The 27416-nt window shown below is 41.2% G+C and overlaps 1 protein-coding gene across 4 annotated transcripts in view; it reads right to left on the reverse strand.

Moving 5' to 3' along the window:
- The window catches only part of CDH17 (cadherin 17), a 110991-nt gene that overhangs the window by 30279 nt on the left and 53296 nt on the right, over positions 1–27416 (reverse strand). For all 4 annotated transcript variants that reach the window (XM_059394861.1, XM_059394862.1, XM_059394864.1 and 1 more), the window contains exons 2-10: positions 24040–24110; positions 19030–19128; positions 12460–12594; positions 11407–11545; positions 9363–9521; positions 9056–9255; positions 6530–6661; positions 6079–6229; positions 1772–1987 (exon numbers count right to left, since the gene is read on the reverse strand). In XM_059394861.1, the coding sequence (XP_059250844.1) occupies positions 1772–1987; positions 6079–6229; positions 6530–6661; positions 9056–9255; positions 9363–9521; positions 11407–11545; positions 12460–12594; positions 19030–19128; positions 24040–24110 (1302 nt within the window). The remainder of the gene's footprint in view (positions 1–1771; positions 1988–6078; positions 6230–6529; positions 6662–9055; positions 9256–9362; positions 9522–11406; positions 11546–12459; positions 12595–19029; positions 19129–24039; positions 24111–27416) is intronic.

The raw sequence follows: 27416 nt of genomic DNA on the forward strand, positions 1-27416 counted from the left end.
TGCATTTGCAGATAGAATTTCTTCTCCTCCATAAGCCCTGCACTATTTTGTAACACATCATATTCATCCCCCAAAATTCAGCTCAATGACACCTTTTCCAGAAAGCCTGACCTTCTCTCTCCCTCTACTGAATCCCTCATTTCCTTCTACATGTTTTTTGTAATTTATTTACTCACATGCCCATCTCCTTTTTACAATGAATGCTCCTTGAGGAAAACCCCTGGGTCTTATTCACCTGTGTATCTTCAATAGCTTGAATGGTGTCTCATGTAAGGTAAGTGCTCAGTAACTGTTTGCTGAAAGAATGGTTGGCTAATGGGGTGCCTGGATGGCTCAGTGAGTTAAAGCCTCTGCTTTTGGCTCAGGTCATGATCCCGGGGTCCTGGGATCGAGCCCCACATTGGGCTCTCTGCTCCGCGGGGAGCCTGCTTCCTTCTCTCTCTCTGCCTGCTGTGATCTCTGTCAAATAAATAAATAAAATCTTAAAAAAAAAAAAAAAGAATGGTTGGCTATGGTGTGAAATTTTCATTCATCATAAGAGGGGATGACTTATACTCACTTCTGTTGTACCTCTTAACAAAATTCTAGATATATTGGGCTCTCACTATTTGCCAAATTACTAACTTCCCAAGTCTGTACTGGGAGCCTGTTAAAACTCAGTTCTCTTCAGTATGTCAACATCTATGCGAAGGGGGAAATGGGAGGAGTGGTGTGAAATGATGCTCTTTTCTTCTTCATACCTGTATAATCTGTGACTCCCAGCACAACGATTACTGAACTATTTGGTCATCTAAGAGTGGGTGCTTGTTAACTCAAAGAAAGATTCTTAACCTAGGAGTGTGTGCATCCCTAAAATCAATCTGGCTCTAAATACATGTGTTTTTGCATGTCTGTGCACAACTGTCCTAACGAATACACAGTGTTCATTAGATCTTCAAAGGGTCTTGTGACCCAACAAAGATTAAGAAACACTTGTTTTGAAATTGTATAGAAGTCATGGCCAGCTGAGAGCTGATAGAAGACAGAACTTCCCCAAAGATGCATTTCTCCTCCACTCTCAAATAATAGGGTCCTTAGAGTTCAAAAGAGAGAATTGGAAAACGCAATTAATATTCTGTTTCGTGATCACAGCAGCCATGAGAATGGGCTTTGCCAACCTCCAACAACAGGGAACTTAATTGACAGTGCCCCCCCCACCCCACCCCATACTGTACTCTAAAATCCAGCAGCATATTTGCAAGGAGGCCTTCTTCCCATGGCTTGCCCCCAGCCAGTGTCTGAGCAAGGCAGGCAGGCCAAGACAGGCATGTTCTAGGAGATCAGAGATTCCTTCGATGGACAACTTTGGACTTCCCAGTGACCTTGGCCAATTTTTTTTTAACTCTTAGTGGTCTGTTGTTCTCCCACCAGCCTTCCTTCACTGAGGCTTAGGCTTATACCATGGTCTGATGGTTCCCCCAGCCCTCTCCAGACACCACCCCCCATTTTTTTTCTCATGGGTCTTTCCCCTAATAAAATCCTTATACATTTAATCCCCTCTTGGCATCTGCTTCTCCGAGGACTGGAACCAACACAATAATGTTGCCTGAGCTATAAGTCTGACCTCTACCATGTTGGACCCAGTGCCTCTGCGCTCCATGTGTGTCTTACAAAGGAAGCAAGAGCTCTCAGATGGCATCCTGTAATACAGCCCAGCACCAGGGCAGCCTAACAAAGCACAACTAGAAGGACAACAAGGATCTCCACTTTTGACAGCAAATGTGACACTAACCTTTGTCAGCCACTTCTACCGTCAGATTGTACTGTGGAGTGTCTTGCTTCTTCAAGGACTGTGCAGCTAACTGGAACACTCCTGAGTAGGTTTGGACCAGGAAGAGTCCTTCCTTGGGAAATTTGGGGATTTGATCCACAATTCTATATCCTAAAATACTATTGACAGTGTTTTCTTCATCCTCGTCGTGGGCAATAAAAGTCCCAATATTGCTCCCTGTGGAGAAAGAATAGAAGGAATCCATCCATTATAGATTCTATGTAATCCACTGTATTCAAAAGGGTTTCACTGGATAAGCATGTCCCTAGAAAGCGCTGAATCACTCAAGTTCTTACATTTATTTGGTTCTTCTCTTTCCATAATGTAGTGTGTTGAGCAGTATATTATTAGTCTGATAGGACCAGCATAACAAAGTACTATAGATTGGGTAGATTTCACAACATAAATAAATTTTCTCACAGTTTTTGAAGGCTAAAGGTCTAAGATCAAGAGGTCGGCTTGTAGATGGCTGTCTTCCTGTGTCTTCACATGATCATTCCTCTATATGTGTCCAGTCCAGATTTTCTCTTCTTAGAGGGACACTAGTCATATTGGATTAAAGCCTTTACTAGTGACAGTATTTTAAATTACCACCTCTTTAAAGACCCTAACTCTCAATAATAGTCCCCCTTTGAGGTACTGAGGGTGAGGATTTCACCATATGCATTTTAGGGGGGGACACAATTCAGCCCATAACAAATAGCATCTTACAAAAATTCATGTCCACCTGGAACCTCAAATGTGACCTTATTTGGAAATAAAGTCTCTACAGAGGTAATTCATTAAGGATCTTGAGATGAAAGCATCCTGGATTTAGGGTAGGCCTAAATCTAGAGAGTGATGTTCTTATTAGAAGAAGAGATGACACAAGACATACATAGAGGAAGTGGCCACATGAAGGAGGAGGCAGAAACCAGAGTTATGCCATAAGCAGCCAAGAAATGCCAGGAGCCACCAGGATCTGGAAGAGGCTGGGAAGAATTCTCTACTAGATTTTAGACTTCCAGCCTCCAGAACTATGAGAGAATACATTTCTGTTGTTTGAAGCCAAGTTTGTGGTGATTTGTTACAGCCATCCTTGGACACTGACAGACAAGACAATTGGTGTTAGATGAGGAAAAGCCAACTGTGGCTTGCTTCTAAGCAGCTGTATGCTACAACTGCAGAGATGACCCTACCCAGAAGATGACACAGGGCAAAGAACAAGCATACATCCCCCGCCTGCTGTGGTCTATGGCCCTATGTGTTTTATCCCTGTGAGTGTTTCGGTCTAGGGAGTTCCAGAAGGCAGAGGATATGACTCACAGCTCCTTCCAGTTCTGGGTGAGTTGTAATAGGTTCTGGATCATCTTGCTCTGTGAAATGACAATTGTGGTTTTCCAAAAGGGAGCAAAAATCCCATCGTGGGGCTAAAACGTGAATATATCCCAGTTGTGGATTTAGGTTTCATCCCTTCCCCAATTTGCATTCACTACCTTACATGGAAATTTGGAGGCATTGTCTTTTTTTTTTTTTTTTTTTTTTTTTTGAGGGTGGAGGTAAGAAAGTGCCTGTGTTATGTCTGTAATGGAGCTGGACCCATATAGAGGTGTCCTGTGGGCTGGGGAGGGAGCATAATAGTCAACAGGACACAGGTGAATATTTATCTAACAGAGTAGCAGCAGCTGCTCTTGCTGAATCCACTACAACCACGTCACCTTGTGGCATGCACCTGCCCTTAAGTGTCTGTGTTGGGATCAAAGAGTATCTTACTAAATTCTGTGATCCTTTGGAGTCAGAGCAGCCCTGCTATGGACCTTTCCTCTCAGCAAGTGAGTTTGACACAGAGGAAACCGTTCTTCTCCCACCCCGCAGGAAAATTTCCGTTGTCAGAGGCACCATGAAGACTGTTGACATCAGTGACCAGGGAAACTCCAGGGGAGGCTGCCTCCCATGGGAGCAGAGAACTTTTTTGGATGGGCCAGAAGTAAAAGGAGGGCCAGGTCTCTGAGGGACAAAGGCCGGGAATGAATGGCAACCCAAACTGACTCAGAGGTATTTACAGCATCCCTTGGGGCACTCAGAAATACTTTCAGGAGGTGGGGTTTTTATGAGAAGCTAAATTTTCTGTATGAACACATAGGATTTGGTAACAAGTGGAATTTCAGAATTAGTATCAGCACTGCTAAAACTTGGGAACACAAGTCCCACAGGTTCTGGCTAATAAAAGACACCAAAGAGGAGAATGTCAACACACTAGGGAATAACTTAGTATTTTATTGAGCTACACAGTAAGCCCCCAAAGGACAGGGACATGGTTTTGTACTTCTTTTAGGCTAAATATAAAGAATAAATTCAATCTCTGTTGATTTATGAGAATTCCTGGTCCATTAAGCCTACAATTCGACACTTGGTGAGATAATGTCACAAAATAAATTCTCACCTTTAGAGAGGCAAATAGCTCTCCGGGACCCTAAACAATTTATCCTACCACAATGACTTCCTCACCAGTCTCAGAAAACTAGTACTATCCTCTCTTCTAAAATGGTTCCCAGTGACCCCCCACAAATTGATTCCTTGGTGTAACCCTCTCTGTCTGAGTGTGGGCTAGGCTTAGTGACTTACTTCTAATCAATGGAATATGGTAAAAGTGATGGATGCCTCTTCAGAGATTAGGTTATAAAAATACTGCCTTTTACCTTGCTCACCATTTTTCAAGATCTCTCTGCCAGCCCCCTACTCCCACCAAGCTCTCCCTCTGAATCAAAGGTATGCAACTGAGCTGCCCTCTGATTCCTGACTCCCAGATGCTGTCATATAATAAATGTTTTTTGAAGCTACAACATTTGGTTTGCTATGCAATAATAGATAACAAATATACCAAATGTTAGGCCCTGTACACAGAGGGTTGAGGGATCATCTGGGAAGTTCTTCAATTCTGCCTTCATTCAGCATCATAGACCAGAAATTTGGGAGGTTTTCAAAAAGGGTGATGCCACAAGTATTTCTTGGCTATTGTCACTCACTCATTGTTACACAACATCACTGTCAGAAGATTCTTCCTTGTAATTAACTAAAATCCTTCAAGCTGCCATGTAACCTTTCCTGTTGCTGTGAGCATTAGAATAAATGAAAAAGACAGGCCCTAAGCAGAACACATTGACAACAGGTCACCTCTATAGGACTCCTGACAGCAAGAAAGTAAAACAAAATAAAACATGCACATGGAGGGGCACCTGGGTGGCTCAGTGGGTCAAGCTTCTTCCTTCAGCTCATGTCATGATCCCAGGGTCCTGGGATTGAGCCCCGCATCAGGCTCTCCGCTCAGCAGGGAGCCTACCTCCATGTCTCTCTCTGCCTGCCTCTCTGTCTACTTATGATCTCTGTCTGTCAAATAAATAAATAAAATCTTTAAAAACAAACAAACAAACAAACAAAAAAATGCACATTGAGCAAACAAGCCACAGGAGCAGGTGCAATCAGAACGGCATCTACTGTGTCAAAAATGTATAGTAAGAAGAGTAGAATGATCAAAAGAAAATGATGAGAATGTCCACAAGGCATGGGAGGAAGGATCTACTCAGAAGGACAGCAGAGCCCGAGGAGTGGCTCTCATAGTAGCTACCATGTGACACCCAACAAAGCAGGTAAAAAAGACTTGCAAGGACAAAAAGAGGTAGGACTCGAACTTCGTCAACTACCTTCCTGAGCTATTATTTGATTCCTAGAGAAGGAAGATCAAGGGTCAAAAGTCAACTTGCATTTTTGGTGCTTGCTTACTGCAGAGTATCTGACATTGGATATCAATACTTATCTGAATTATTTAGCAAATTTGATGAGATTTTATCTGTTCCTGAGATTGTTAGAAGGCAAATAAGAATCTACGGGGAAACGTTGCAAGTGAGATAACCTTATATATGTATACAAGATACTGGCATAAGTGGTTATGGTGCCAGTGGTAGTGGTAAGGGTGTAGAAGTAATAGTAGTACTAGTACTAGTAACAATAATAGTAGTGGGAGTAATGATGGACACAGTGGTGGTAGTAGTTTCAAAAGCTCCAATTTAAGAACACTTCCCAGATATATTTTTTAGCCGAAATACTGTACCTGTGTGATTCCAAGAGTGCATTCAAATCTCTCTGCTGTGCCAGATATGCACAGATGATCCCCGATCACACTTACCTCCCTATCTTTTACCTGGTAGAGACAAGAAGGGGATTGAAGAGGTAACATATAGAGGACAGTCCATATGCTTTGTCCATGGCTTTGAGCAGCAGCCATTTCTTACCTATAATTTCATTCTCCTGGACCTCAAAAACGGTCACTGCAGATGGACATGTAGGTGGGTTATCATTAATGTCCTTAACTTTCACACGAATTTCCAGCGGTACCGAAAGCAATCTTCCACCCTCATCCATTGCTGTAGCGTAAAAAACATACTACAACAGGAAGATCAGTGTTAAGACAGGACTCCTCCATCATCCTTGTTAAAAGGCAGAGAAAACAGTTATTTAATCTACCCCTTTATTTTCAATTTACTTCGAACTGGGAAACAAGATAAAATGGGTCAGGTCTGCAGGGTGCTCTCTTATCTTTGAGAGCAATCATGTGCTGGGGTTCAGAACACAGTTTGGGGTTTTTGTTGTCATTTTTAAGTAAAATCAATTCTTCCCTGAGATGTCCATGGGCACAGGAGTCTTGGCTTTGTTGGCCGTGAAACTCTTCCCAGACTTACTCACCGAATCCTTTTCTTCTCGGTCCAAGGGCTGAGTCACATAAATGCCTCCTTCCTCGTCAATTGAAAATGGGAATTTGGGCCCCTTCTCCTTGCCAGTTAGGGAGTATCGTGCACCTGGCTCATTCCACTGCACCTATAAGGCCCACAGTGAGTGGTCAGGAGAGACATATCAGGACCAAGAGAACTGGAAAGGAAGAAACACTTCTCTGGTTCTCAATTCAAAATTTCCAAAAATCTTATTTGTATGTCTGTGGTTTTCTATAACTACTTCATATTCAACTAAAATAAGCCTCTTCTTCTTCTTCTTTTACCAAGTTATAGTACTCAAAAAAATCATACAGGAGTATTTTTCTTCTCTAAAGAAATTCCTTGTGAACCCTCTAATGGGGCTGTGGGTTGTTCTTTTGGAAGTCTGACTGTGGAGTCTTCCTATCCATGAAACAAAATGTAATTTGCAGCTGCTACTCTCTGAGAACAAAGTCGAGATGTACGACAAGCTCCTGAAACTCCCCAGTGAGGATGTTCAGAACAACAGGAGACACTCTAACCTTGTCTCCATGCCATGATTTAAGCAAGACAAATCGTACCTAAGGAAAGTGCATGCCTCCCCTGAATATTTAGTCTTAAAGACTTCAGAGATAAGAATAATTGCCAACCCCTAGTGTTGTTTGTAAACAACTTGGCAAAAAAATAAGTAAACTCAATAGTAAGATCAGTCCACTTGCTAGAGACAGTAGCACAGCCTCTATGATACTCTAATACTAATAACAACACCTATTGGGGGCTTGCCACAAGCCAGATACAATGCTAAACACCTTTAAGTATTATCTCATTAAATTCTCAAAGACCCGGTGAAGTAGAGTGATATACCCATTTTATGACTGAGAAACCTAGGCCACAATGTTTCAGTGACTCGCCCAAGCACTACAACTATCTGAATGAACTATTCTCTTAGACCAGCTCAGGAAGGGCATCGAGGAGCCACCCTGGTCCCTTGTTAGTTATTTAAGCACCACCTTCTGTCCAAGCCAAAGACTGTGTTCTTGCTTCTAAGGGAGTTCCCTTGTATCCTAAAAATTCAGTCAGACTTCTTTTCTCTTGAGCTGTCCCCCTCCATTCTTCTTCTCAGGATTCAAGAAACCCAAAGCACTTTCCCCCAGGCCTAAGTATCAAGTGTAGCACCTTAGTATTTCTCTACTTCAAGAGCCTTGAGAGCAAATAAGTATGTTTGTTCTTTTTAGCATTTATTAGTCCTTCTGGTCATAACCTAAATAATAAATAAGACTTTAGTAAAGGCTTAAGTCTGAAATTCTCATGACACATTTTCTTAGCTGGTAAAGCAGAATACCTCTTGCTTTCATTCTTCCCCCCGACCCATGCCATTAAAGTGAAGTTGATGAATTCAACATTTCAATAATTAAAAATCCTTTTAAGATAGACAATAGATATGATGGGATGGGCCATTCCAGTGCCACCTTAACAACATCACCCATTCAGAAAAACGTTAGGGGAACTACAAACTGAGACTCATAACATTGATACATTTTATCTACTTTCACAGATATTATCTCTGAGTTAATCTCCACATCAACCAGAGAGGTGCTGTTATCCCTATTTTATTGATGGGAAGTTGGGTCTTAGAAGAGATAATAGCTTATTTATGATCAATCATTAAAATAATGGAGCAGGCACATGGTTTTGGTCATCTGCTTCTAAATCAGTGCTCTTTCACTAACCCACAGTTTTCATGTCAAGGAGCTTCCTGATCTTCCAGAAGAGATAAGATCTGGGTGAAGCCAAGAATGGATTTCCAGGATCGAAGGTAGGAGGGCACCCCCGGTAAGAGCTCCTACCATGGAGGTGGGAAGAGGGAGACATGTGAATGAAAAGGAGGGACACATAAGAGGTGGAGTTGTGGGAGGATGGTACCAAGAGTACAGGTTGCCTACTTGACTCCTGCTCTTAGCCAGTCATGTCTGTCCTTCAGTCTATGATCTGATGTGTCTACTGGATAAAGTTTTCTCACAAGAATAAGACACAACCTTTCAAAAATATTTACAAACTCCTATTCAAATCATATATATGTACATATATACATATATGTACAATATATGTACAATATGTATACATATGTACATACCTTGTACACCATATACAACCCACTCCAGTGCAGCCATATCCTACACTACTGACTATACTATATTACTAACAGTAAACAAATATTAGTGGTATTTACTTGGAAGGGGAAGGGGAGTGAAGTTCTCTTTTAAAGTTTGTACATGCAGACACGAGTGTGCACATGTGTGTGTATGTATCTGAACCCAGGCTGGTAAAGACCAGAGTTTACCCATGATAATAAACTAATAAACTCCAGAGTCTTGGGGCCAGAGACTTTGTCTACTTCGTTTGTTTTATAATTATACTATGTAAATGTACCAAATAAATATATCACTGAAGACCATGAGAGTGGACCTCCACAAAGTAAGGCCATTTATCTAGTGAGCTCAAAGCACTCCTTGGGCACTACCTGAGTGATTTTGATGGGGTGAGGATCAGTTGAGTTTTCTACAATCTCCACAGGTTCTGGTGCTTTCCAAATATTCTCATTCACTATTATATCCACGGATGTGCTGTCACTGAAAGAATTCTCATTCTGGCCTCCCATGTCCTTCACTGAGACCACCAAACTGTAGGAAGGATTCTTCGATGGATCCAATTCCCGGGATCCTATGGGAAGTAGGAAAGAAGAAAAAAGGAAACATCTCCAAAGGTAACACAGATCTGGGTTCCTTTTTCTGACTCAGACAGTCCCATGAGGGCATCACTCAACTTACCGTCTACGGTAAGTGAAATTCCTCCCGTTTTGTTGTTGATCTGAAAGTACATGATGTTGTTGATCATGGGAAGCTGGATGACAATTTCATAAAGAAGCTGACCATTGGGAGTGGCTGGATCATCAGGGTCTGTAGCATTGACATACATGAAGGGTTTTCCTGTTAAACAAAATATCCCCAGAGCGGGAAAAAGATGTTAATTGAAATCCAGACCAACCATAGACACTTTTATCTTCTAAGAGGCAGAGATGGAATGGGGGAATTTATACTAGTGGGGAGATAAATCTTTATTTGACTTCCTTCCATTAAGATGGGGCTTCTCGAAGTATGGTCCAGGGACTTGTAGGCGTCTTTGAGATTATTTTTAGCTTTGATGGAGTCAAAATTCATGCATGTGTAAAAGATCCACTGCAGCACAATATAATTCAATGAATTTTAACATAAAGGAGTTATCCAAAAAAGGCATTGATATAGTTTCAGATTTCACATTGTCACCAGCTTTTAAGAACTTCTTAAGTTCTGGTATAGTATCAAAGAATATCCACAGTTATGTGAAAATGCTATTACGATACTCCTCCCTTTTCCAACTGCCTATCTATGTGAGGCCAGTTTTGCCTCATATGCTTCAACCCAAACAGCAATATGACAACAGAATGGATGAAGAAAAAGATACAAGAATCCAATTGTTCTTAGCTAATTACTCTAGTCATTAAAGAGATGTGCAAAGATTAAAACAAAGCCATTCTTAATCATTCTTTTTGTCTTTGAAAATATTTATTTTTCACTAAAATGTGCTTATTATTACTTACACAAATTAAATTTTTTTAATTCTAATGAGGTATTGGTAAACATAATCAGTGATGTGCTAGAGTCAGCTCATGACAGCCAAAGGCTGAATTTCCAGAAATTTTTGTGAGCCAATTATTAACACCATTGGTAGCTAAATAAGCCATGGTGGCAATATTTATACCACAGAAATTGGACAATCCTACAGATCAGGGCTTTTCTCCTCAGAGAGACAGCTATTAAACATTTACCAGCATATCACTGGATAGAACCCATATATTTTTTTAAAGTTCTTTGAAGTTATTAATAATTTTTAAAAGAACACAGGAGCCCTGAGACCAAAAGTTTTGGAACCACTGATCTAGAAGAGCCTATTAGTAAAGAGAGAAAGGGTAAGACTTGAAAGATTCTTATTTAGCAGAATTCATAAGTGAGTCTGTGGTTGTAAGTTCAGGAACAAAGATGCTCTACATAATAAAGTAGAAGGAATTATCTTCCTGAGTTACTGGAAGTGGGCATTGAAGAGCGAGAGAGAGAAGATTAAGTAACATAGAAGGAAATTTGACAGTGAGTTGGTAGAAATGGCCAAGAGCATTTCTGAGAACTCCAAAGTCTGATATTCACATTTATTTTCTTCATATTCGTATTATAACATAATGCTCCTTCATCTCCCCAAATCTTCAATAGAGTCACATACCTATGGTTTTTATGGAAAAGGGTAGAAGCAAAGTGAAGGGATGAGCTGTAAGTAGGAGTTGTAAGTAAGAGAAGAAAAGGAACTGGGAGCCCAAAGTGACCAGGAGCATGAAGATTTCTGAGAGAATTTTGGAGAGTGAGCTCACCTTTCCAGAGTATTCTTGAGTGTCCTAGAGCTCTAAGGTATTCTAAAGCTCATTCTAGAATCATAGTTCTTAACTGGGGTGATTTCTCCCCCCAGGTGACATTTGGCAATGTCTGAAGGCATTTTTGTTGTTGCATCTGGTAAGTAGATGTCAGGGAATTTGTTAAAAACCCTACAATGCACAGAACAGCCCCTGACAAAAAGAGACTTACCGGTCCCAAGATGTCAATAGGGCCAAAGCTGAGAAACCATGTCTTAGAGCAATGAGGATAATAACTCCTAGGGGACTGCCATTAAATTTAAGTATGACAGGAAGTGCTAAATGAGTGATGCTGCAGCTTTTAGCCACACAGATCTGCTCTTCTGCCTGAAATCCTTCCACCTTTCCATACATAGCTCCAGACTCCTGTCTTTTACCTGGACGAGAATTCTGTCTGACTGAGCCTTCATACTTTTGCTGGAGAAACATGGGTCGATTGTCATTGATGTCCTTCACTTCTATGGTGATGGGAACTGGGCCCTCCACTGTAGCTCCTTGAGCATCCAGGGTTGAGACCTGGTGTAGAAAGGAAAAGAAAACCACCTATATAAGTCTGAACTTCCTATCACACACCAAAAAGCCAGTTGAAGAAAATTAGAGCCAAAGATCCAATAACCTGGTGACCGTAGGGGAGAAAGACATCCATAAAAGCCCCATTTGGGAGTTACTAAAACAGGGACCCAATCAGTTAAACTCTGCTAATCATGGCTGTGTTTTCCCAGCAGTATGGTATGCTAGACACTGGACATGCTTTTTTTCTAAATAGTGAAGTAAGAACATTTTGACTATGGGAGGCTATGGAAGTGCCATGTTCATTTTAGTGGTCAACCTGCAAAGCCAATAGAAGTTACCAGATGGAAAGTTTTGTTTGCTCCTTTTTTTCTACGATTAGCTCCCTACCATTCCTGTGTATTCAGATGAAAAACTAAGGAGGACAAAGAGGGAGAAGTTCTCTTTAGTTAGAGTCTCTGAATGTTGGATATTTCTGCTTCTTGCAAGACCCCCAGGACCTCCATCCCCATACTGATGCTGCTTTCTCTGTAGGTCTAAAGCCCACACAATAGCCACAGGGAGATACCTGACATATCAGAGAAGTGTTGGCTTGGTTTGATCCAAGTGCTTGATCATGGCCATACTTGAACAACCAATGCCATCTGAGGGCTTTGGCGATTCAAATTGGGTTACTCTGATTAAAAACCCTGAAGAAGAGGGTATCTTTGCCATACCCAAAGGGTATCTCTTAATCATTCGTAAAAAAATGGACAAATGAGATTTGCAATGCATGCCATTGATGTCAAGAGAGCTGGATTCTATGAAAGATTCTCAAGGATTCTATGAAAGAGATGAAGGTGCTAGTGATACTTCCAGGACAATGCTAAAGGGTGCCCAGAGAGGTTGGAGTTAGGTTCCTTGGTCTGTTCTCAATTCACCTGGAGTCTGTGGACAGCTCTTGTTTCTCTATCCAAGGCTTTGTTATGATACAGAAGTCCATCTGATTGTATCTGAAATATGCCATCTGTCTCTCCAGTTAGTTTGAAATTCACAGCAGGAGGTTTGGCCTTAAACTGGGAAAAAGCAAAAATCAGATTAGGCTATAAGGAAAAACAATGTTGTGGAATTTGTAGAATGTCACAAATTTCAGGTAATGTTTTCATTTGTATAATCACTAAGTAGGATCTGAGCTTTTAAAGTGATACATTCTAGGGGTACCTGGGTGGCTTAGTCATTTACACATCTCCTTCTGCTCAGGTCATGCTCTTGAGCTGGGATCAAGCCCCACATTGGGCTCCCTGCTCAGGTATTTAACCTCTAAAATATATTTCCCTCAAGAAACAATGTATGGTATAATTTAATTCATTAACAAAAGCCAATTGATGCTTTAAGTTGTAGCTGGAGTTAGATGAGATTTTTCTGAGAATATCTGAGAGCTTTAGCATTGCTGGTTTCTAAGAAACATGAAAAGAAATAACTTTATTGTTAGGATAAAAAATGTCATCTGAGGGGCGCCTGGATGGCTCAGTGGGTTTTAAACCTCTGCCTTCCGCTCAGGTCATGATCTCAGAGTCCTGGGATGGAGCCCTGCATTGGACTATCTGCTCAGCAGGGAGCTTGCTTCTTCCTCTGTCTCTGCCTGCCTCTCTACCTACTTGTGATCTCTGTCTGTCAAATAAATAAAAATCTTTAAAAAATAAAAATTTAAAAAATGTCATCTGATACTTCTAAATATTTTGACAAAGATTAAGACATTTTAATATTAAGGAAAACAATTTAAAAGTGTCTTTAGATGGGATTGGGAGGGAGACAAACCATAAGTGACTCTTAATCTCACTAAACAAACTGAGGGTTGCTGGGGGGAGGGGGGTTGGGAGAAGGGGGGTGGGTTATGGACATTGGGGAGGGTATGTGCTTTGGTGAGTGCTGTGAAGTGTGTAAACCTGGCGATTCACAGACCTGTACTCCTGGGGATAAAAATATATGTTTATAAAAAATAAAACTTTTTTTTTTAAAAAGTGTCTTTAACTTGATAAAATTCTATATGACAATCTCTTAGTTACTTTTTCAGAAGGGAGGAAAATGTCAACAATTACTCATGGAATAATAATATGGTGCTTTTAAGACCACAAGAATAAAACATTCACACAAAATAGAGCAGACGTAAAAGTTAGTTCAACCTCATTAATAATTTTAACACATTTTTATAATTGTTATTAATAAATAAAAATCAATAACAACCAATGTTGTAAAAGATATAAAGAACATATTATTAAAGGAAAGTAAATTAACACAAAGTTCCCTTTGGGAATCACTTGAGGTATAGAATGTAACCTTTGATAGCAAACATCACTAAGCAGAATTTATCCTAAAGAAATATTTTTTCGAACTGTAAACTACATGCTTGTAGTATAAGTAGCCTTATTTATAATACTGGAAAGTTGAAAACTCCTGAATGATCAAAAACTAAAGGTGAAAAAATTATTCCAATACATAAAGTTGATAGAACATTAATTATTAAAATGTTTATTCTATAAATTATGAAGCAGCATAAGAAAAAATGATATTATGGAAAGTAACAAAAGGAGACTATAATAATAAATCTGAACTATGATTGTAATAGTAACAAAAGCATTCATGTCAGTAGGTAAGATATGGTTAGATGGTTATATGGGTAAGATAATAGTTAATGTGTTAAGTGGGTAGAACTGGGTGAATACTTTTTTTGTGTTTGCTTGTTGATATTATATTGTTTATATAATAAATAAAGGTGTTACTATTTTGTGTTTTAAGGATATCATGGGAAAGATGTAATGAGGATCTGAAAAAGAACTTTTCCAGGGGCGCCTGGGTGGCTGAGTGAGTTAAGCCTCTGCCTTCAGCTAGGGTCATGATCCCAGGGTCTTGAGATCAAGCCCCACATTGGGCTCTCTGCTCAGCGGGGAGCCTACTTCCTCCTCTCCCTTTCTCTGCCTGCCTCTCTGCCTTCTTTTGATCTCTGTATGTCAAATAAAAAAATGTTTTAAATAATAATAAATAAATAAATAAATCCTTTACAGGTGCCTGGGTGGCTAAGTGGGTTAAAGCCTCTGTCTTCAGCTCAGGTCACGATCCCAGGGTCCTGGGATCGAGCCCCACATCAGGCTCTCTGCTCAGCGGGGAGCCTGCTTCCCCCCCCCTCTCTCTCTACCTGCTTCTCTGCCTGCTTGTGATCTCTGTCAAATAAATAAATAAAATCTTTTAAAAAAATAAAAAAACTTTTCCTCCATAAAAGCAATGAGAAACTGAAAAATAAATTGTAAATAAATATTAACATTTTCAGAACCTTGGAAATTAACCGAATGCTTGCAAGACTCAAGGAGTATTTATTTAAGAAAATTACAATCAGTAAGAACCAAACATTATGATTACTTTGACTTGCCCTAATTCCATTGTCCTTTCTCAAGATATGCAGAATCCAACAGCTTCACAGCCACAGTACTATGGAGGGGGCAGAAAGGGTTTGGAATTTCCCCAAATCCCCATTCCCAGACAACTGTTATTATCTGACCTATCCAGAGTTCCCTGGAAACACCTACTCAAAGGTCTTGTCTTTATCTGACCTCATAGTTCACTCACTACAAATAGTTTTTCTCTTGGGAAATTTGTCAGAAATAATCATCAGCAATTGTTTAAAATTGCAGTTGCCTGAGGCAGTGATAAAAGTTGACACAAACAAGAAGCTGACCAAAATACTTAAAGAGTTCATCTGGATTGTAAGATAACCCTAGGGGCATTGAAAATCTCCAATATAGGGGTACCTGAGCAGCTTAGTTCGTTAAGCATCCAACTCAGCTCAGGTCATGATCTCAGTGTCCTGAGATTAGACCCCACATCAGGCTCTGAACTCAGAGAGGAGTCTGCTTGAATCTCCCTCTCCCTCTGCCTATCCCCCTGCTTACATTCTCTCTCTATATATATATAAAACAAATAAAACTTTAACAATAATTAAAAATGAGAAAAAAACGAAGATCGAAGTAAATGAAATTGGGAATGTAAAAGGAGACATTGCTACCTACCTTATGGAGCTAAAAAGGATTAATGAGAATATAAGTAATTATTTCCCCACAAATGAGACAACCTCAGTGAAATGGATGAATTCTTAGGCAAGCAGAAACTATCAAAACTGAGTAAAAAATAAATAGGAAATCTGAATAAAACTGTAACAAGAGATTGAATTAGTAATCAAAAAACTTTACACAAAAGAAAGCCCAGTATCAGTTGGCTTTACTGGCAAATTCTACTTAACACATAAAGAAAAATTAATACCAAATCTTCACAAATGTTACCAAAAAGTAAAGGATATGTCCCAATTCACTCTAGGAGGACAGTATCATCCTGATATGCAAATCAGGAGATAACCCAATAAAACTGCAGGCCAATATTTCTTATGAATATAAATGCAAAAATCTTCAACTAGCAAACTGAATCTAGCCACATATAAAAACAATTATATAGCATTACTAAGCACATGAGAAGATATTCAACATCATTAGTCATTAGGGAAATGCAAACCCAAACCGCAAAGACAAAAATAATACTATTTTACCCCCATGAGGATAGCTGTAATTAAAAAACACAGATAAAGGGGAACCTGGGTGGCTCAGTGGTTTAAAGTCTCTGCCTTCGGCTCAAGTCATGATCCCAGGGTCCTGGGATTGAGCCCGACATCAGGCTCTCTGCTTGGCGGGCAGCCTGCTTCTCACCCCCCTACCCCGCCTGCCTCTCTGTCTACTTGCGATCTCTATCAAATAAATAAAATCTTTTTAAAAAACCACAGATAAAAACAAACATTGGCAAGGATGTAGAGAGATCGGAACTTGTAAACAATGCTGGCAAGAATGTAAAATAGTTCAGTTGCTTTGAAGAACAGTTTCACGGTTCTTCAAAAAGTTAAGCATTGAGTTAACTGTGATCCAGCAATTCCACTCCTAGGTATATATCCAAGAGAGTTGAAAACATGTCCTCACAAAAAGTTGTATATGATTGTCCATAATAGCATTATTCAGAATAGCCAGAAATGTCCATCAATTGATAAATGGCTATTCAAAATGTGGTATATTTCCATACAATGGAATATTATTCAGCTACAAAAAGGGAATGAAGTATTAAAACCTGCTATGATATGGATGAACTTTGAAAACATGCTAAGGAAAAGAAACCACACAAAAAGTCCACATGTATGATTCTATTTACATTAAATGTCCAGATAAGCAAATCTACAGGTACTGAAAGTAGATTTGTGTTTGCCAGGGGCGAGGAAGAGAGGAAAATGGGGACTGTTACTCTGAGGCTGATGAAAATGTTCTAGAACCAGATAGTGTTAATGGTTGCACATCTTTGTGGTATATTAAAAATCAATGATTTGTACATTTGAAAAGGTAAACGTTATGATGTATAAGCTAAATCTCATTAGAAAGAGGAAAAAAATGACCTAGCTCAGATTTATATTATGCTATCTTATGATCTGGAAACCCCTAGAATACTGAGCTGGAGTTAGTTGTAAATCCTCAATGAAGGACGTCTGTGGCTGTTTAGTTCTTTTGTTTTGTTTTGTTTTGTTTTTTAAGATCTCTTACTAACCCAAGGACCAGTCTCACAGGGCAATGAGCTGGCTTTGTGTCTCCCAAACTCCAGGCAAGAATACTGGTGCGAAATGAGGGGATCTGTACCACTGCCCCCACCACTGTAAAGAGGAGTTCGAAACACATCTTACCATGGCTGGGTTTGTTGCATCCTCTCCACATACAAAGATGGACAGGGCATGGTGTGTTCTAACCTCAGCTCTGCTGTTAACTTATTTAATCCTCAGTTTCCCTATCTGTAAAACAAGCAGTTGGTACCAAAAGTCTCCTTGGTCTTTTCTAATGCAGAGATTCTGAGATCTTCATAAGGAAATCCCCTTCATCTCCTACTCCTCTACTCCGACACACTCACCCATAAATAGGAAACATTCAGCCATGGTAACTGGGCTATCATTTCTGGCCAAAAAGAGATAGACTTTGTAAACTGGCCAATGGAAAAAGAACCAAGAAGGAAGAAAAGCAGCCCAAGGGATGGGATCCTTAGAGACTGAAATCATGCTATCCAGCCAGGTACTGTGAGGTTCGTGACTGGGGCATTGTGGTCCTGATTCCGTTCCCTAGAACGTGGACCTGTGCTCACAGAACGCCTACTCGATACTCCCCATCCTCCGTACGTGCTTTTCCCTCTGGCAGCACAGAGCAGGTGTCCATGCGGTGCCTCTGTTGAGCTCCTCTTCTCTCCCTTCCTCACCAAGTGAATTCCTCTCAGACTCCAGAGCTCTTGAAGCATTGGCTATTCCCTCAGTGCATGACTTCCCTGAGTGGAGAGGTCAAGGCCTCTGTAATACACTACAGGGCCAGGTGGACAGAGGCACTCTGGGGCCCCCGGCACTAACCTGGTACCAAATGAAAGAAGGGAATGAGGCGGGGCGCCTGGGTGGCTCAGTGGGTTAAGCCGCTGCCTTCGGCTCAGGTCATGATCTCAGGGTCCTGGGATGGAGTCCCACATTGGGCTCTTTGCTCAGCAGGGTGCCTGCTTCCTCCTCTCTCTCTGCCTGCCTCTCTGCCTACTTGTGATCTCTCTCTGTCAAATAAATAAAATCTTTTTAAAAAAATAATAAAAAAAAAAAAAGGAATGAGGCAGACTTCAGTCTCTCCTCTGTACACAGAACTGCCCAACAAGACAAACACTTGGCCATTAACTGAAGGCATCCCCCTTAAGAGGTAGTCCAGCAACCCTCCATTGCTCCCACAGTACCTGGGGTGGAGGTCATGGGCACACCCCCAAAGGCTCATCAAACCATCTTCAACCATTCCAAGTCCAAGTGGACTTCCCAGCAAACTTCTGGTAAATTCAGGAGTATGTTCTTCTCTCTCCCCATTATATTTCCAGGATTTTTTCAGTGTCCTTGAAAGCTGGGGTATCTTACTCCAATCTACAGGCCACCCCTCAATCTGATGCTTTTCTCAGTTTTCTGACTATGGGAGATAACCACCTCCCAGCATGGTCAACCCATAGACAAGGGCCCAGGGATGGGTTCAGAGGAGCAAGTAAGGAAAAGCTACCATTCCAGGGCTACTCCAAAGAACCTGCTTCTTCCAGTGCTCCAAGCAGCATCCTCGTTGGATAGACAGATAGTCAGATGGCCATTCCACTCCCACCCTAGGGGAGAGGCAGAACCTAGAAGCACCAAGCTCCCCACCCCAGGGATAGGAGCACTCCCCCGAGACACAACTGAAGAAGTCTGAATGAGAATGCCATGCACAACCTCTCACAAGACCGAGGTCACCCATCTCTCTGTTTAACTGAGCTTCTGAAATCATTCTTTATAATGAGATCTGCCATGCCTCTATTTTATTTCCTGCTATACAGTAGATTAAGGAGTAAAGTCCACTGTGAGAGCCTATAAAATCAAGATAACAGTGATCAAGAGGAGCCATTACCTGGAATATGACTTGACTTGCTTCTTGGCCTTCAAAAATAGAGAAGGTCATGGGTTCCAGGGGTCCACTAAACTTCCTCTCTTGGCTATATCCAGTTGTCTGTTTAAAAAAAAAAAAAAAGGAAAGATAAAGAGATAATTGGCATACCCATCCTTATGAATAGACACATGCCTCTTGCTTCCAGGACTGATACAGGAAACACATGATTCTAACCTAGCTCAAAACAATGCAAAATATAGTCAAAACAGGTAGAAAGAGATTTGGGATATTACTGAGCTTCTACGATGTCAAGAGGGCTTGCCACGAGCCTTGTGCTGTTTTTCTCATTCGACCGTTCCAGCAATCACCCTGTGGGGAGAATATTAATGCTCCCATGTTACAAGTGAGGCTCATGGAAGTGAGGTTACTTGCCCAAAATAAATTCTATAAGTGGCTGATGGGGCACACACACAGGGATCTGACGGAAAAGAAGTTTCTATCTTCCCACAATGCCACTCTGCCTTCTACATACCCAACAGCTTTATATCAGCTCCTTCAATCCCCTCTCCTCTACTCCTGTTAGTTTATAAGAACATTTCTGGCAGATTGCCAGTACCCTACAGTTCACAGTCACTTCAAGAACAACTGAATTTATAAGGGAGAGAAATATGTAGATGTGTTAAGCCCAGTGCTTACTCAGCACACTGTTCCATGGTAGATTTTAATCAAATCTGAATCTGAATTTGAACTGTGACTTCAAGAAACACAGTTTTAACATTTGATTAACAATTTATACTCATATAGGAAGAAAAAAAAAAGAAAACAAAACGTTTACTTCAAACAGTAACCCTACGATGTTTCTAAAGCCCAAAGCCCCTGAACTTGACAGGCAAGCAGACTCTGCAGACCCCCAAATCCAGGCTGGAGTAGCAGTATGTGGTAGCTGGGACAGGGAGAAGAGAAATTGGTATGTGCTATGCCTGATCAGTCCTAAGCAGTTAATCCTACAACAGCCTGGGGACACATTCTTACTGTTAGCTCTGTTTTACAGGCGATGAGACTAAGACGCTGCGAGGTGAAGCAATTTGCCAAGGTAGAGACAGGAAGCAGGATTCGAACCTATGACTCTGCTATGGGTGCTCTCAGCCACCATGCCCCACCACCCACCAAAGAGAGCAAAAAATGGCCAGGACAACCTGGCAGGAATACAGGGGCATCACTCTCACCATTCCCAGCCCAGGAGGATGGGGAACTTACCACAGCAGCCCCTGCCACTCTCCATCTCCTACCACAAATGTCGCTCTACAGTGAAGCTGAACATGACAGGCAGCACACGGGGGGCTCAGCCAGCCATCAACCCACCCAGAGAGAACACCCTCTAGAATGAGGGACTCGGCACCAATACCTGATGCTTGTTCCCCTCCCTTGAAAAGCCAAGAGGTCTCTTTTCCAGACTCCCCTGCAGCTATCAGGGCAGCCAAATGACCCAGTTTTGGTTCATGAAACAAAAGGTGACAGCTGCTATGGGGCGGGGGGTGGGGAGGGTTGGTCAAGTTTTTATTTTCCCAATGAAGAAGGACAGATGTGGCTGAATTTGCCACCCCCTTCCCTGTTGCTCTTGCTCAGACAACGGACCTCATGTTTATGGCTGTGGTGGTCCTCATGAAACCATGAGGGGACAAACCAGCTCAAATATTGGGGGAGCCACGAGAAAGAAGCTCAAGTCCCTGGTAATATCACAGAAATGCAGAACCCACCTTGGGCTGCCCACTTGAGGCTTCTTGTTATCTGAGGAAAATGAACTCTCCTTACTAGAGCTGCTCCAAAGCTGAACTTCCTGTTGCCTATACCAAAAGCATTCCTAACTGACAAAATAATTTTATAGACTTCTAGCTCATAACTCCTTTTAGGGACTATCGTGCTCTGGGGTCTCTTTCTCCCCTGTACTTCTTTTCCACACCTCTGGAGGGCGGAACACAAGAGCTGGGGACAGATGTCCAGGCACTGCCACGGTTGGTACAGGACAAGGATGGCCCTTCCTGTGAGGCCACTAGTTAACAGCAAACTGCCTTCGTCAGCTTTCAGCTCACGTCAGCAAGGGCCAGTCATTCAGCAGTTCACACCAGTCCGCAAGGGCATCCGGACGGAACTCGCATTAGTCAGTCTCTCTCAGTGGCAAGGTTCAAAGTTGAGTTCTTGTAACAGGGCAGCAAATCTCCCTTCTTGTCATTAACGTGGCTATCTGAGCTATAAAGATTTCAAACTGCGCCTGCGTGTGTCATGAGTCATCAAGTCATACTGCCAGAACTGGGAAGGACGGTGTGGGGGGAGCTTGTGAAAGAAAAAGAGGGTCTGTGCAAGAGTTGGAAGGATAATGCCCACCATCTTGCACAAAGAGATCGAAGGAAGAAGGCAAGGGAACGGAACGGACACTTCTTCATGGTTCCTGTGCAACAGTTATGCGGCTAGACACCCCCCCACCCCCGCCACACACACACATATCATTTCTTCCGATTCTGAGTATCTCCAGAGAAGTCCCACAGCAGAGACAGATAATGTGGGATGAAACCAGCTCTGCTAAACCACCAAGCCCCAACTCTGAGCCTCACTGTTACCCTGCCTTCCTGGCTGGCAAAGGACACACGCGGCTGCCAGAGCTGCCTGCCTGGTAGCCATCCTCATCACACTCTCCAGCAAGACTTCTCTGCAGGGATTAGAAAGTATTTATGCCACCAAACTCTTCTTCCTTCTAGAAAAAGTATAGTCCCAGGCAAAACTCTAAAGTAGGTGGCTTCTCCTGGATTTCTCTGCCTCCCTATTCAGCACCCTTTCCCAAGCCCGGATCACTCACTCGCTTTCTCTTTTGTGCCCTTGCAATATATTCATGCAGTGTTTCTCACCCCTGTGGAAACCAGTGCTCAGAAAAGAACAGGAGAGACACTGGGAGTATGGGATAAAAGACTGGCAAGCATTTTACATCGCTATCTCTGCTGAATAAAGCCTTATGCTGAAGGAAAGCTCCAACTAGACTTCCGGTCTTCATATGAGAGGGCTTGGAAGCAGGGATGAATGGAGGCAGGAGAGAGAAATGACTCCATCCTAATGCCCCTATGAGCCCACCCCACAGCTAGCACACCCCCCCCCACACTTCCCACCACCAGACACATATGCGCACATGGCTATGTCCGGGGAAAGGCTCTTGCTGCCAGCGGGGCTTTGGACACTATTTCTTTCTCTAGGTAGAAGTCCCACTGCGTTGAGATTGGAGAAAAGGAAAAATCACATCCCATCTTTCATTCAGGAAAAAAAAAAACATGCATGTCCCATTCTCCGACAAGATAAGCCCACTAATATCAAATTATTGTGACAGAATCTTCTCCTAGATCTCATTGTTTCCTAATATAAGTCCATAATTATGTATTGAATTTCTACCCTACCCCTGGCATGGTGCTATGTAATGAGGCTACAAAACATGATGAAAAGATAGTCCTCCTCATGGAAGTCAAAGTCCATATGAGTATAGACACTGACTATTTAAAATGCTGCAGTACAGGGGACTTGGGTGACTCAGTCAGTTAAGTGTTTAACTTTTGATCTCCGCTCAGATCTTGATTTCAAAGTCATGAGTTCAAGTCCCCATTGGGCTCCATGCTGGGTGTGAAGTCTACTTTAAAAAAAAAAATAAAGGTAAAATGCTATAGTAATAATAGTAACAGCCAATAATAATAATAGTCAATATTTTTCCAGTGCTTAGACTGTGCCTGCTACTGATCCAAGGGCTTTATAAATGCATTGTCTCATTTAATTGCCACAACAACCAATAAGGCAAGTACTCTTATTAGATTCATTTCACAGGGCAGAAAACTGAGGTTCAGAGCTTAAGTTACTCACCCAAGCTCCTATCATGAGAAGTGGCAGTGCCTGTTTTGTACCCAGGACTGACTTCACTACTACGCTGTGATAATACAGATAGGTAAGGACATTTGAGGGATGAGAAGGGAGAGAAGTCAAGAGGGGATGTTTGACCTAGTTCTTATACAGTCCTAGTGACAAGCTTTGAGCCCCAGGTCTGTGCAGAGGCACATTGTTCATAAAATGTGAACTGTAGCTCCCTGCCCCACCCCCAGGAGGAAGGCTCTGCTAGGTTTATGAGATTGGCTCTATTTCATTCTATAAATATTCTAAACAGCGAGGGCTCTAGAGGGCTCTCAGGAACTCAGAATTCAATGTTATTTTGGGGTCCCAGAAGAAAGGAGCCATGATTTGAGATGTGAGGATCTAGTAACTTCCTTCTAAGAGAACCAAATCCTTCCCCATAAGCTTGCTTCATAACACAATGGATTGTTGGGCAAGTATATGATCTTTGTGAGCCTCATGAATAAAACAAAGTTGGCACCTCACTATCTACCCAAGATTGAGGGCTGGGTCTCTCTAGGTTCCATCCAGCTCTAACCTGTAGAAGCCTGTCATTGAGAGAGTTGGCTCCACAAACGGCTAAAGACAACTCTGACCAGAAAACTCCAAACCATATATGGGAAGAAAAGCACAGAGCAGAACAGGGTTGGAAATAGAGAAAATGCTTTTCTTAATATTTCAGTGGTACTTTTTCATGGTCAAAGTAAAAAAAAAAAAAAAGCCAAGATTAAGGGAAATAAACTAATATACACATACATACACAGACTATATATACAAATACACTTTTACAAATACTAATTTATGCTTCAGTATACTTTTCTTTCTAGTTCTCTCAGCTGTACATGAAGGTCTAAGTATGATTTAGATTTGTTTTAAACCTGGCCCACTAAATGGTACTGGCTTTTAAGAGCTGAGAAGAAGTACCTCCCTGGTTGAAGGATAGATATATGACTTGTAGCCATTTCACTGTAAATACCACATTAGGACAAACTACGGGTCCTTTGTATACAATTTAATTTTGACAGACTTTTTTTAAGTCATAATAATTATTGTTTCCCTGATATGAGATAGAAAACATCAGAAAATACTCTAGTAACTAAATAACGAACATCTTACCAAATAAAGCATAAGGAGACACAAGCAATTCAGTTGGGCTTGCATCATTGTGGTTTTCTGTACTGAAACTCCTGTGAATAAACCAGAGATTAAAAGCAATTAGTTACCAGTCTGTTAAAATCACATCTTTCCAGCCAGAAAGGATCACTGGACAATATCCAGTTATAAGACAGCTTCTTCTTTTTAGGGAATAACCCAGTCTTCCAGAAGCTTCACAATACCTTATGCACAGGAACCCACAAGTCTCAAAGGAAGCTCATGGTAATTCCATTTCTTTAACTGCTTCACTTTATTATAATCTTCTCCATTTACAGGTCTTAAATGATAGAAAAGAAGTAAAGTCTTTACTTTTATTATACACATGAGAAAGATATGTTTTGGCAAATGCCAGAATAACTACATACTAACATTTTAGAGGTTCTGATGCAAAGCTGCAAATACATGAGATTCCTCAAGCAGAAAGAACCCAAGAATGTTCAGAGTCCTTCATTCAAAGACCTCACCAGCCAGACTTTGGTCTTCTAAACATTGTTGTTAACTAGGCAATACCCCTAAGGAAAAAGCATACTTTGTATTACTCCAAAAACAACCAAATAACCAAATAAGAATCCAAATTCTGTCCTTATTCTTTTCTGCTCGGTATTATTTTTTTCTTTCTTGAGGCTTCACAGTTTTTAGAAATTACAACTTTCACCCTGAGATACCTCATGACTAACTGATTTTAAGCTCTGACATAAATTTTCTACATGGCCTATAAAGCAAGGTTGTTGCCTGTCATGGTACTGGACTGCCAAAACAATACCAAAAATTGACAAAATGAGAAATGCACTCATTTCACTAAAATTCCAATCACTTCATTATCTCTAGGGATTAAGGACAATCCTGTTTCATCTTTTTCTTTCTTTTTTTTTACATTTTTCTACATTGAAGTTTTTATTATGTTTTATTAGTCACTATACATCATTAGCTTTTGACGTAGTATTCCAAGATTCATTGTCTGTGTATAACACCCAGTGCCCCATGCAAAATATGCCCTCCTTTAACTTATTGATATAATCAGCATGAAAAAGTGGTAAATGGTTACTGAAGTTCAAACCACCCTAAAAATGTAGCCCTTGAAATTTTTTTAATTCTTTGCATTTGGATAGCTTATATTTGTACTTGAAAAAGTTCATCCTGTTTTAGCCGCACAAATGCCACAAATGCCCTGGGAGATAAAGATAGAAATAAAGCATTTATTAAGTATCAGCTATGAGGTAGACATGGGGAGGGGCCTTTGCAAATAGTATATGGTCAGTGGATTCTGAGTCAGAAAGCCTGGACCAGAAACCCAGCTCTGCCTTTCACTAGCTGTGCTGCCATGGTTATACCACTTAATTTCCCCGTGCCTCAGTTTCCTCAAACAGAAAATACATACCAATTGCTCAATAATAAATGTGTCAGTTTCTCACAGAAACAATGAGTTAGGAAATGTTATACTTATTTTATACAGAAGGACATGGAGGTTCAAGGTTAAGTGATTCACCCAGTACATAAGTAGGCAGGGACGGTTGTCTTGCTTCCAGCCAGACCTGTCAGATCCCAAAGACCCAAACCTCTTTGAACTCTTTCTATGCTACTGTACATAGTGTGGGAGCTGCAGAGATATGGATGTAGGCACAAAGAAACAGATATGTAAAATGTATATATTGTTTCTACCTGCTAAGTCCATGAAGCATCCTTTCCCAAGGTTCTCTAAATATTTTAAGGAAGAGCTAGGGTTAAAATCCTTAAGGACAGTCAAATTCATAAATTCTGTGAATGTTTAGAAATTAGCTTTTGCAACAGAATTAATTTGGTTGTTGTGTTCAAATATCATTTTAGAATTGGCTCATTATCTTCAACACAAACAAGACATTTTTCTACTGCTTTCGACGGCTGATGTGGTAGGGAGACACATGGAAATAAATAACAATGCCAGGCTCTAGCATACTGCAATACGAAATATGTAAATGAAGAAATTATTCAGTCTAACTTGTTTTTGTTTTGTTTTGTTTTGTTTTGACCTTGCAAAATGCACGTGATTAGCTTCTAAGAGAAGTAGGAATAGAGACACTCATGGCACATTTGGGGCTCATTCTTCTCAAGCTCCTCGGCATTCAAGAGCTTTCAAATACTGGTCCCCAACTTAGTCTTCCAGTCTTCTCTCCCACTCCCTCCCCGCGCTCAGTAACACAGTCTACCCAGATGGACTCTGCACCCTGAGCCTTCCGGTCTCCCTGCTTTGACACTTGCTGCCTACCCCACCCAGCACAGGGCCAGCTGGAAGGGATGCACCATCAATATTTGCATCAGGAAGTTGGACTGAGCTTGTCCCTCCTCACTTCTATGCGTACTACTTGTCATACCTTACCTCCTGGGTCCAACAACTTGTTCGTTGATTTCAAAAGCATTGAATTATTATAAAAAGCTTCTCTGTGCTAAGCCGTGGGATAACCAAATAAGGCATACAGAGTCTGCCTTCAAGGAGTTAGAAACCAAAACTTCCTTCATGAAATCTTTGCTGATTTCCAGCCACAAGGGTCTTACTCTCGAAGCCCCTCATACCAGCATTTTTATAAAACATTTATTTATGTATCTGTGTTATCACCTGTGCTAGAAAGCAAAATCCTTCAAGGCAGAGGCCTTATTTTAAAAAGTTTTTTGACCCTCTCACAGCTTGTCATGCGATGCCTTGCGTATATTAAGCCCTCAACAGATGTTTGTTAAATTCTAAAACATTTTAATTATCTAAGAGAGATAGCCTATGGATTTACCCAATCTTTAAGAGCTTCCAGAATAAACATAAAATGTTCAAGGAAACTAATTTGAGATTTAAAGATTTGTTTTGATGCAAAGTCACAGATTTTTATTGTCGATGAAAAGGGTCGCTTCTCTTTTAAATACGCTGGCAGATTTCTGTGCAGTAAACAGGTTAAGAACTGGTTGATACATGTCATCTCTTCTGGAACTGATTTTTCAGTGCTTTTAATCTCCCAAAGACATATACACTGAACGATAGAAAAACACATACAAATAAAACGAATGCCTTATTTTAGTCAGATGCTCAGGCCACCATCTGGGATGTTTTAAGGAATCAGGAAAGTGAACATAGCCATGCACTTCTCCTTTATTTGGTCATTTACAGTTAGTCTCATCCCTCACAGAGAGGTTTCCAGGGGGAAATGGTGGTGATTGCTTTTTCCACCTCCATACCTAGGCTTCCTTGATTCATGTGCAGACCATTCTACAGCACAGTACCACTGTTGGGAGCACGGACCCCGGAGTTCGACCAGCCGGCTCCCTCACGGACTTGTATCTGCTCACCCTTAAGCAGGGATGATCAGGGTGCCTCCCTG

The sequence above is a fragment of the Mustela nigripes genome, chromosome 3 (assembly GCF_022355385.1).
Source record: "Mustela nigripes isolate SB6536 chromosome 3, MUSNIG.SB6536, whole genome shotgun sequence".
Classification (NCBI taxonomy): domain Eukaryota; kingdom Metazoa; phylum Chordata; class Mammalia; order Carnivora; family Mustelidae; genus Mustela; species Mustela nigripes.